The 11,510-nt window shown below is 46.2% G+C and overlaps 1 protein-coding gene across 4 annotated transcripts in view; it reads right to left on the bottom strand.

Annotated features, from left to right (window-relative positions):
- Positions 1-11,104, bottom strand: part of LOC127804836 (Holliday junction resolvase MOC1, chloroplastic) — a 78,652-nt gene extending 67,548 nt beyond the window's left edge. For all 4 annotated transcript variants that reach the window (XR_008023750.1, XR_008023753.1, XR_008023752.1 and 1 more), the window contains exon 1: positions 10,566-11,104. Coding sequence is in view for 1 of the 4 variants with exons in the window: in XM_052341876.1 (XP_052197836.1) it covers positions 10,566-10,979 (414 nt within the window). In the remaining 3 variants the exon portion in view is untranslated. The remainder of the gene's footprint in view (positions 1-10,565) is intronic.
- Positions 11,105-11,510: the final 406 nt, after the last annotated feature.

Consider the following 11,510-nt stretch of genomic DNA (forward strand, 5'->3'; position numbering starts at 1 on the left):
TTCAACACCATTACCAGAACCACTCTGTCACGAGACTATAATGTAAATAAGGAGATTACTAAGGTAGAGGGATAGAGGGTACTATTGTAATATCGAGTAGATTGGTAGTTACAACACATGAGTCTAATTCAAATGTAATCCAAATGTTAGTGCCAAAGCTTGGTAAATATAAACCAACCTTTGCGGACGGAAGAGGCATCCATTGAGAATTCAATTGATTCATTTTTCCCTCTTAGCTTCTCAATCTCTCTCTATATATATATCTTTCTCTCTATCTCCTTGTTCCTCCTCCTTTCTTTTTGATCTATCAATCTGAGCGCAATTCTTACTGAATTGCAAGAGAACTCTCCCTTGTCAGAATCCTAGTCTGACAATTAGGTATCAAAGCATCATCTTGGGCGATCGGAGTAGGAGATGGCAGATGGAACCAAGATGAAGCAAATGGAGTCGCAGCTCCACCAAGTGTCGACGACGATAGTGGAAATGCAGAGTAGGATGGAGGTGTTGGAGAATTCTGTGGATCGAAGAATTGAAGGAGAGATGAATGTGTGGCGCAAGGAAAGCAGATCGCAGACGACGAGGCTGGAGGATCAAATAAGGGAGCAGGGTCAGGCCCTCAGAGATCAGATGCAACAGTTTGTTCTGATGCTTACTCACTAGACTCAGGTAAGGATTTCACTTGAATTTCCCCTGAGAAAGATCTGAGCCAATCTTACATGAACAGGGAGATAACTTTCGATCGGAGGGATCGGTGGAGTTGGAGGTTGAACGACAGGTGATGGAGGAGAATGTAGGAGTCAGGAGGCAAGGTAATGGAACTGAATCGCATCAAACCAGTCTCCCTATGACTAAGATGGAGATACCTCTATTTGATGGCCAAAACCCGAGGTGGTGGGTGAGGCATTGTGAAAGGGTGTTCAACTTGTGCAATGTGGCTGAAACCCAGAAGGTGACTCTCGCAGCCGCTTATCTAAATGACGCGAGAGATGCATGGTATCAAGGCTGGAGTGGGGTGAAGGAAGAGTACACCTAGGGGGGAATTTGTAGAAGGGTTGTGTGACCAATTTGGTGAGAAGGGAATGCTGGATGTGGTTAAAGAGTTTAATAAGATGAGACAAGGGAGATTGATGCAAGCCTATCAACAAAGGTTTGAAGAGTTGAAGGCCCTCATGTTGCTCTCAAATCCTACCCTCACAGAGGGGTACTTCGTGTCAAGCTTCATTAGCAACTTGAACGAAGAAATTCGTCCCACAGTCAAGATGTTTCAACCCAAGACTGTCCAACAAGTCATTGAGTGTGCCAGACTTCAGGAGTTGATGGTGGAGGCACTGGTTAAGAAGCAAAAGGGTGTCAATAAAGGGTGGCAGATGGTGCCCTTGCAACAAAGTAGCAAAGGATGGGGTAAGAAAGGAAGAACCATGGGCCAAGGTAACAAGGGGTCAGCAACCCTACCAACAGCCCCTCAACCATTTCCAGGAAACTTGGCAGAGCAGAGGCGGTTAGCAGGTCCTCTGCTTCAGGTGTGGAGACAAATACACACCAGGCCACCAAAGTAAAAGGTAGTTGTTGCTGCTAGAGGGGACAAAAGAAAAAGTGGGAGAACAAAAGGACGAATACAATCAGGAGGAGGATGGAGAAGAGGAGAAGGTGGAGATCTCCTTGCATGCTCTAAGGGGAGAGGTTACCAATAAAATTATCAAGGTGGAGGGAAAGGCAAGAGATAGACGTTTGATGATTTTGATCGATAGCGGAAGCACTCACGACTTCCTAGACGAGGGGATAGCTAAGAGATTGAAATGCAGCCTAACGGGGACTCAACCTTTGTCAATCACCGTAGCTAACGACCAACAAATTTTGTGTAGATCAACATGTGTTGGGTTCTGTTGGCAAATGCAAGGGGAAGACTTTGAGGCTGACCTATGCCTATTGAAGTTGGGGGGATGTGATATGGTCCTAGGGGTTGATTGGATGAGGGAAGTCAGCCCCATCTGTTTTGACTTTAACAAGATAGAGGTGACATTCGAGAAGAGGGCTATCAACCTCAAACCCAATGCCGAGCCAATTAACAACCGCTCATATAGATACCGCCCAAAACAAAAGGCTGAAATTGGACACATGATCAAAGACATGCTAAATACCTCTATTATACAGCCAAGTACCAGCCCTTATGCCTCTCCCTTGCTATTAGTCAAAAAGAAAGATAGTAGTTGGTAGTTTTGTATTGATTATCGCCAACTCAATTTCCTAACCATAAAGAATAAATTCCCTATACCCATTATTGAAGATTTGTTAGATGAATTGCATGGAGCTAAAGTTTTTTCTAAGCTTGATCTTAGATCTGGATATCATCAAATTCGAATGCACCCCAATGATATCCACAAAACTGCCTTTAGAACCCACTAAGGGCATTATAAATTCTTTGTAATTCCCTTTGGATTGACCAACGCTCCAGCAACTTTTCAACCCCTTATGAACCAAATATTTGAACCTTACCTATGCCAATTTATTTTGGTATTCTTTGATGACATTCTTGTATACAACCCTACCTTTGCCAAACACCTAGAGCACTTAAGGACTAGTCTACAAGTCCTCCGATTTAATAAGTTGTATATTAAGAAGGTGGCAGCCATGACTGCCTAGCCAAGACTTGCCAATGTGAAAGCCCTATAGGTGTTCTTGGGCCTTACAAGATATTATCGCAGATTTGTCAAAGACTATGGCATTATCAGTAGGCCATTGACAGAGTTACTGAAGAAAGAGGGGTTTCAGTGGAATGAGAGGATAGAGGAAGCTTTTGGGAGGTTAAAGGCTTCCATGAGTGAGGTACCTATGCTGAGCTTACCCGATTTTAATTAGCCTTTTGTACTAGAAATAGATGCAAGTGATGGTGGGGTGGGGGCAGTCTTGATGCAAGGAGGAAGGCCTTTAGCCTTTATTAGCCAGACATTGGCCCCTAAACACTTGCGTCTCAATGTCTATGATAAGGAGCTTCTGGTTGTTCTAATAGCAGTTGAAAAATGGCAACACTACCTTGAAGGAGGGAGGTTCATTATAAGGACGGATCACAAGAGCCTTAAGTTTCTGTTAAAACAGAAACTTCACACTCACCTTCAGATGAAAGGCATGTCAAAGTTAATGGGGCTTGACTACGTCATTCAATACCGAAGAGGCCATGAGAACAAAGCAATCAATGCTTTCTCTCGTTGTGTGGAATAAAGGGCCTCAACTGCTATCACTGCCCTTACTCCTAATTGGTTCAGGGAAGTAACAGCAAGCTACACAAAAGGAGAGTGGATCAAGGAGCTGATAGAGCAAATGGTCCTAGACCCAGATAGCAAACTAGGCTATACCTTAAGGAATGGGCTACTGAGATATAAGGAAAGAATGGTAATTGGTGAGGATAAGGCTCTCAGAAAAAGGTATTGAAGGCGTTACATGATTCCCCTGTGGGTGGCCATTCTAAAATACAGAATACTTACAGCAAGATTAAACAACTGTTCTTTTGGCTAAGGTTGAGAAGGGAAGTGGCGGAGTATGTGAAGGGTTGTGATACTTACAACTGGTGTAAGCATGAAAACATTCACCCCCCAGGGTTGTTCAACCTCTACCCATTCCTAACCAAGCATGGACCCACATTAGCATGGATTTTGTAGAAGGATTGCCAAAGTCAGAGGGTATGGATTGTGTACTAGTGATGGTTGATCGTTTGACCAAATATGCCCACTTCTTGGGCATATCCCAACCCTTTCACCAGGGGCAGATGCAGAGGAGGGTCTGGGGCTGGGATGTGCCTGGGCTTTTATATATTTATATATATATATATATATTACTATTTAGGTTATATATATATTTTACTATTTAGCTGGGGTTAGCATGGGCAGAAGCCCGTGCCAGCCCCCCCCTACATCCGCCCCTGCCCTTCACTACACAGGAGGTGGCAAGGGCTTTCTTTGACCAGGTGGGCAAACTTCGTGGGTTGCCTTAGGTGATTGTTTCAAATAGGGACAAAGTCTTCACAAGCCTCCTTTGGAAAGAGCTCATGAAATCCCTAAGGGCACAGCTACACATGTCCTCCTCCTATCACTCGGAGACAAATGGACACACTAAAAGGACTAATCAATGCCTTGAGACGTACTTAAGGTGTGTGAGCCTAGTGCATCTTACCGGGTGGCACAAGTGGCTCTCCCTAGCTCAATGGTGGTACAACACCACCCCACACTCTTCTCTAAAGATGACACCGTTTGAAGCATTATATGGGTACAAACCTCCTTTCTTACCACTAAAAGGAAGCTGTTAGGCCGCCGATATTGCAAACATACCAAAGGCGCAACAAGAATCAAGGGAATATTGGGAACACCGCGAGTGGACGTAACGGCCAGCATGTGCGCCAGGGGTAGAGTAGGCATTTGGCTGGGTTGTGTAACAAACCAGCAGGTGCATGAGCATAACCCAAATACGGTTATGGTGGAGGGATAACAACCTATAAAAAGGAGGTTAGAAGGGAGAGAAGGTGTGAAGAATTTAGAGTTTTCTGGGAAGGAGAGTTCTGGGCCTCTCGAATGCCCAGTTTGTTGCTTGTTTTCCATTGTTTTCCTTGTAATTGAGAGTTGCTATACAGCCGAAACTCACCTAATTCACTGAAATTCCTACCTATTGTGTTGAATCTCATCAATTTGGTATCAGAGCATTCATCAATCACCATGGTAAACCTAACTGAGAGGGTGGGGGACCTGGAGGAGAAGGTCGACACGATGAGGGGAGAGATTCAAACCATAAACCGGAACGTAGCAGAAATGCTCGAACAGTTCGCCATCCTGCGAACAAGGTGGGACAAACAGGAACGGGAGAGGAAGGCTAAGGCCCATGGGAGCGGATGGCCAACGGAGTTTACCCCAAATTCCAAAGTGACCCCGGGGTGCGGCATGAACCAAGGAATGGAAGGAGGCATGAGCGCTGCATGGCGACAGGAAGGGAGAGGTCGACGACTGGAAATGCCAACCTTCGCGGGAGACAACCCGAACGATTGGATTTTCAGGGCGAAGAGGTACTTCTCGATCAACCAGCTGTCCGATGATGAGAAGATCGAGTCCACAGCATTGTGCTTCGAGGTAGGGGCCCTCGCTTGGTTCCAGTGGGAGTCTAGGCGCAGGAGGATCCGCAGTTGGGAAGGGCTCAAGCAGGGAATTCTCAACCGATTTCGTCCAACTCAAGAAGGGTCACTAGAGGAGAGGTTCCTGGCTCTACGACAAGAGAGTACTGTCAAGGATTATCGGCTGATGTTCGAGACTTTGGCTGTGCCAGTGTCGGATGTCTCCGAGGCGTTCTTGGAGGGCCATTTTATCAACGGCCTTAAGCCAGAAATCAAGGCTGAGATCAGGGTACTGCAACCTAGGGGGTTGGATCGAATCATGATGATGGCACAGTGTATCGAGGATAAAAATGCAGCCATGCTTAGCTGCAGTAGGGCATTCGGACCAACGAGGAGTATTTTCCGTACCCACTCTACAACCAATGTTGTTCGGCCCCCTCCCATACAATCAAGAAGCCCGACTCCTCATTCGAGAGTCTTTGGTCAGGTGAGCAACAAGCTGCCAGTGGCTGGTAGTGGCAGCAATACCCCTTTTAAACGACTCAGTGAGGCCGAGTGGAAAGCCAAAAGGGAGAAGGGATTATGCTTCCGTTGTTATGAGAAATATTTAGTTGGCCACAGGTGCAAGAACAAGAAGCTGCACGTTATGATGATTTATGATGAAGAAAAGGAAGAGGAAGGAGTTGAGGGGGAAACAGGAGAAGAAGAGGAAGTGGGGCAAGGCAGTGAGGTCATTGAACTCTCCATGAATTCAGTGGTGGGGTTGACAACACCGCAAACAATGAAGCTGCAAGGGGATATAGAAGGGTAACCAGTGGTAGTACTTATCGATGGAGGGGCGACGCACAACTTTATAGCGGCAGAACTGGTGCAACGGTTGGGGTTGCCACGAACAGATACTACCAGATATGGGGTGATTATGGGGATAGGAATGGCGATGCAAGGAGCCGGCATTTGCAAGGGGGTGAAATTGCACCCACAAAACTTACAAATCGTGGAGGATTTTCTGCCCTTAGAGTTGGGTAGTTCTGATGTAATCCTTGGGATGAAGTGGCTGGCAGCAATGGGGAAGATGAGAGTGGATTGGAAGGCTTTAACTATGAAGTTTCAAGTTGAGGGATTGGCCGTGACCTTGCAAGGAGATCCTAGCTTAAGCAAAAGCTTGGTATCCTTCAAGGCTATGATGAAGGCCTTCGAGGAGAATGGAGAAGGAATGTTGTTGGAGCTGGGAACAATGGCAGCGCAATACAATGACAGCCAAGTAGAGGTTCCACCGTTCCTAAAAGAGGTGTTAGCTGAGTTTGAGGAGGTGTTCACAACACCTGAAGGGCTGCCTCCTTCCAGAAAAAAGGATCATGCAATCAACCTACTACCAAGCACGGTACCAGTTAGTGTTAGGCCCTATCGTTATCCTTACCTCCAGAAAAACGAGATTGAGAAGATAGTAGGAGAGATGCTAGCAGCGGGGATTATACAACCTAGTTCCAGCCCTTTTTCTAGTCCGGTCCTGCTTGTCAAGAAGAAGGATGCAGGGTGGTGTTTTTGTGTGGACTATAGGGCTTTGATTAAGGTGACCGTGCCCGACAAGTTTCCAATTCCCGTGAGCGAAGAGTTGTTGGATGAGCTTCATGGGGCCAAGGTCTTTTCCAAACTTGACCTTAAATCTGGGTATCATCAAATTCGCGTTAGGGCTGAGGATATTCCAAAGATAGCCTTCCGGACGCATGAAGGCCATTACGAGTTCCTTGTAATGCCCTTCGGATTGACTAACGCGCTAGCCACGTTTCAGACACTGATGAATGACATTTTCAGGGAGCAGATGAGGCGTTTTGTGTTAGTCTTTTTTGATGACATATTGGTTTTCAGCAAGGATTTTGAACAGCATGCACAACACTTATGTTGTGTTCTGGAGGTGCTGGCAGCTAATCAACTATTTGCGAATAGGAAGAAGTGTTTGTTTGGACAACTGGAAATTGAGTACTTAGGCCACATTATATCACAACAAGGGGTTTCAGCTGATTGTAGCAAGATAAAAGCTATGTTAGATTGGCTCACTCCTACCACATTGAAGGAATTGCGTGGTTTCCTTGGTCTCACGGGATATTATAGGCGTTTTGTTAAGGATTATGGCAGGTTAGCATAGCCTCTCACGGAGCGACTACGAAAGAACAATTTGTTTTGGGATGAGGCAACTGAGCAAGCTTTCCAAAGGCTCAAGGCTGCCATGGTATCACTGCCTGTTTTGGCTTTGTCGAATTTTGACAAGCCATTTGTGGTGGAGACGGATGCGTCTGGACAAGATATTGGGGTAATTTTAATGCAAGATCATAGACCTATTGCTTATTTCAGTCAGGCCTTCAATCAGTTGGGAAGGCGGAAATCAGTTTATGAGAGAGAGTTGATGGCCATTGTATTTGCGGTGCAAAAGTGGCGGCATTATTTGTTGGGACAGAAGTTTGTGGTCAGGACCGACCAAAAGAGCCTCAAATTTTTGATGGAGCAAAGGTTGGTAAGCCCAGAATATCAGAAGTGGATGATTAAGTTAATGGAATTTCAGTTCGAAATTCAATATAGGCCTGGACTGGAAAACAAGGCTGCGGATGGATTGTCCCGCATCAGCCACTCTGCTGCCCTTCTAGCCTTAACCGTCCCTCAGGTTCTCCAACTTGATCAGCTGGTTCGAGAAGTAGAAGAAAATCAGTGGCTGCAAGGTGTGGTCAAGGATCTCCAGCTTGATCCTACTTCCAGACCCCATTTCCAGTTGGTGGACAACCACCTCCTCTACAAGGGTAGGTTGTACCTACCGAAGGGCTCTTCTCTCATTCCATTGCTTTTACATGAGGGACATGATGGGAATGTGGGAGGACACTCGGGATTCTTGAAAACCTACAAGAGAATTGCCGCCAATGTATACTGGCCAAGTATGAAGAGGGACATCCACAAGTATGTGAGTCATTGTGCTGTCTGCCAGCAAAACAAGGGGCTAACCCTAAAGCCGGGAGGGCTCCTGCAACCCCTTCCCCTATCCCAAACCAAATTTGGGACGACATTGCTATGGACTTTATCGAAGGCTTACCAAGGTCAGGCAAAATGGACTCGATTTTGGTGGTAGTGGATAGACTCAGTAAGTATGGGCATTTTATCGGGCTTAAACACCCTTTTACAGCTAGAGAGGTGGCAGGAATCTTCATTAAGGAAGTTGTGAGGCTTCATGGTTTACCACGGTCAATTGTATCCGATAGGGACAAGATCTTCATGAGCAAATTTTGGGAGGAATTGTTCCGTCTCCAAGGCACCAAGCTCCACCGCAGCACAGCTTACCATCCACAAACGGATGGTCAAACAAAGGTGTTGAATAGGACATTGGAGACATACCTTCGCTGTTTTGCTTCCTCTAAACCTAAAGCTTGGTTTGTGTGGCTGCCTTAGGCTGAACTTTGGTACAACACTTCGTACCACACAGCCTCGAGAATTACACCGTTCCAGGCAGTTTATGGGCGAGAACCACCACCAATCTTGAGGGTTGAAAGGGGATCCACTCCTGTTTCAATAGTGGAGCAACAACTGGTGGAAAGAGCTCAAGCAGTAATGAAGAAGGGGGTTGATATGAAAAGAAGAGCAGTGAAGTTTATGGTTGGGGACTTAGTTTACTTGAAACTAAGACCCTATCGTAGGAAGACATTGGCTGGACGTTCCAATGAGAAGTTGGCTCCTAGGTTCTATGGTCCATTTGAAGTTGAAAAGGAAATTGGACCTGTCGCTTACAAGTTAAAGCTGCCTTCACACTGCAGCATTCACCCAGTCTTCCATGTGTCCCAGCTACGAGAAGCCAAGGGTGCGTTGCAAGCCAATGTGGAGATTCCTAACCAGTTGAGTGCAGATTTGGAGATGTTGGTTGAACCGGAGGCAGTGCTAGGGGTCAAGCTAGGAACAAGAAGTAATTTACGGGGATTGGAAGTCTTACTTCAATGGAAGGGGTTACCTCCTTTGGAAGCCACTTGGGAGCCTTATAGCCTAATTCAGCAGCAATTTCCCTCTTTTCACCTTGAGGACAAGGTGAAAGTTGGGGAGGGGAGTAATGTTAGGCCGCTGATATTGCAAACATACCAAAGGCGCAACAAGAATCAAGGGAATATTGGGAACACCACGAGTGGGCGTAACGGCCAGCATGTGCGCCAGGGGTAGAGTAGGCATTTGGCTAGGTTGTGTAACAAACCAGCAGGTGCATGAGCATAACCCAAATACGGTTATGGTGGAGGGATAACAACCTATAAAAAGGAGGTTAGAAGGGAGAGAAGGTGTGAAGAATTTAGAGTTTTCTGGGGAGGAGAGTTCTGGGCCTCTCGAATGCCCAGTTTGTTGCTTGTTTTCCATTGTTTTCCTTGTAATTGAGAGTTGCTATATAGCCGAAACTCACCTAATTCACTGGAATTCCTACCTATTGTGTTGAATCTCATCAGAAGCCATAATCAGGTAGCTACTGTGGACAATTACTTGGTTCAAATGCAGCAAATGTTGCATACCCTGAAGGAGTTGTCCAATGCCCAAAATCGAATGAAACAATATGTAAACAGAAAGAGGAGTGAAAGGTTCTTCTTAGTAGGAGATAAGGTGTATCTAAAATTGAGGCAAGCCCAACTAAAGAGTATATCCCCTAAGTCAATTACTAAGTCGAGTCCCAAATACTATGGCCCTTATGAAGTGATAGCCAAGGTGGGGCAGATGGCCTACGGACTCGAACTTCCGAAGGGGTCTCACATACACCCCATGTTCCATGTGTCACTCCTTAAACGCTCCCTAGGCAACAATCCAATCAGTTCTATCCTACCCTTAGCAATACAACCAACTCAACAAGAGACGAAATCTATAGCTATAGCGGACAGGAGAATCATCTACAAGCACGCGGCACCTATCACTGAGGTGTTAGTTCACTGGTCTAATCTCCACCCCGAAAACAACACCTAGGAGTACCTCCCCAACCTGTTGAAGCAGTTTCCTAAGGCAGCAGGGCTCTAGTGATTCACATGAGGACAAGTAATGTTCCTAGCGCGCGCGCACGCCGGGGGGGGGGGGGAATTGTCACGGGACTACAATGCAAATAAGAAGATTACTAAGGTAGAAAGATAGAGGGTACTATTGTAATATGGATTAGATTGGTAGTTATCTAATTCAAATGTAATCCAAATGTTGGCGACAAGGCTTGGTAAATATAAACCAACCTTCGCGGCCGGGAGAGGCATCCATTGGGAATTCAATTGATTCATCTCTCTCTCTCTCTCTCTCTCTCTCTCTCTCTCCCTGTTCTTCCTTCTTTCCTTCTGACCTATCAGTTCCCGAGCAATTCTTACTGAATTGCGAGAGAACTCTCCCCTGTCAGAATCCTATTCTGACACACTCATAACTTCCACACCAATATGATAAACACTCATTATATTGACACCATTACACATATATGTGTAGAGAGAAGCCGTCAAACCTGAGCAGAACAGCCGTCGGAACCGTCGGTTTTCAATAGGGCCAAAGCGCCAGAAACATCAGGATCGATTCCAATTATCCACGGGGAGTCGGAATTGCGGCTGCAGACATGCAGAACGTCTTGGCCATTGAGCTTGTCCGGCAAGGGGCAAGAGAGAGAAGCGAGCCAGTTCTCCTTCAGCTGAGCGTCCGAAACCTTGGCCTTGGCTCTTCCGTTACTCTCCAAGGCGACACTCTTTCTGCGACCCTTCCGTTCTTTGGCAGTCGTCGGTGCCAAATTTGGGGAAGACACGACACAGAAACGTCTAATGGTAGGGCAACGGAAGCCGAGTTTTGATCCAAACTTGGAGGGGATTGAGTTCATGGAGTAGGGGTTTGCAGGCTGCAATGGAGGCTGGATTTGAAGGGTCTCCATCAACAAACGTACAGAGAGAGAGAGAGAGAGAGAGAGACGAGTGACCTGTTCAAATTGGCGCCCAGTTGATTGGGATATCTTCTTCCCCTCCCTCTCCTCTCGAGTGCCATTTTGTTCACCCCTTTAACGGGGTGAACATAACACTCGTTACTTTGGGTTAAATATCATCTTTTCACTAACGGAGATTAGTTAAAATTGGCACTCAAATATTGCAATATTCCCGCCCATTGGAGTCTTCGTATCTCCCTCTCAACCTCCACCATCTTTATTTGCTTCTCTCTCTCTCTCTCTCTCACCAGTAACAGTGATGTCCTCACAGGAACCAATAACAACGTCGGTCCTCTGACGTCCCCCCTAGCAACGGCGTCTCTCTTTCCAATGCATCTCCTCCACCTCCGCGACTTCTCTCTATTCTCATCACTTCCTATCTCGTGTTCAATTATCGTGGTCATCACTTCCTCCTAATCCTATGACCATTGTCGACATCTGCCACAATCACCACCTCTTCCTATTTCGACTGTTCCAAACATT

This window comes from Diospyros lotus, chromosome 1 (assembly GCF_014633365.1).
Source record: "Diospyros lotus cultivar Yz01 chromosome 1, ASM1463336v1, whole genome shotgun sequence".
Classification (NCBI taxonomy): Eukaryota; Viridiplantae; Streptophyta; class Magnoliopsida; order Ericales; family Ebenaceae; genus Diospyros; species Diospyros lotus.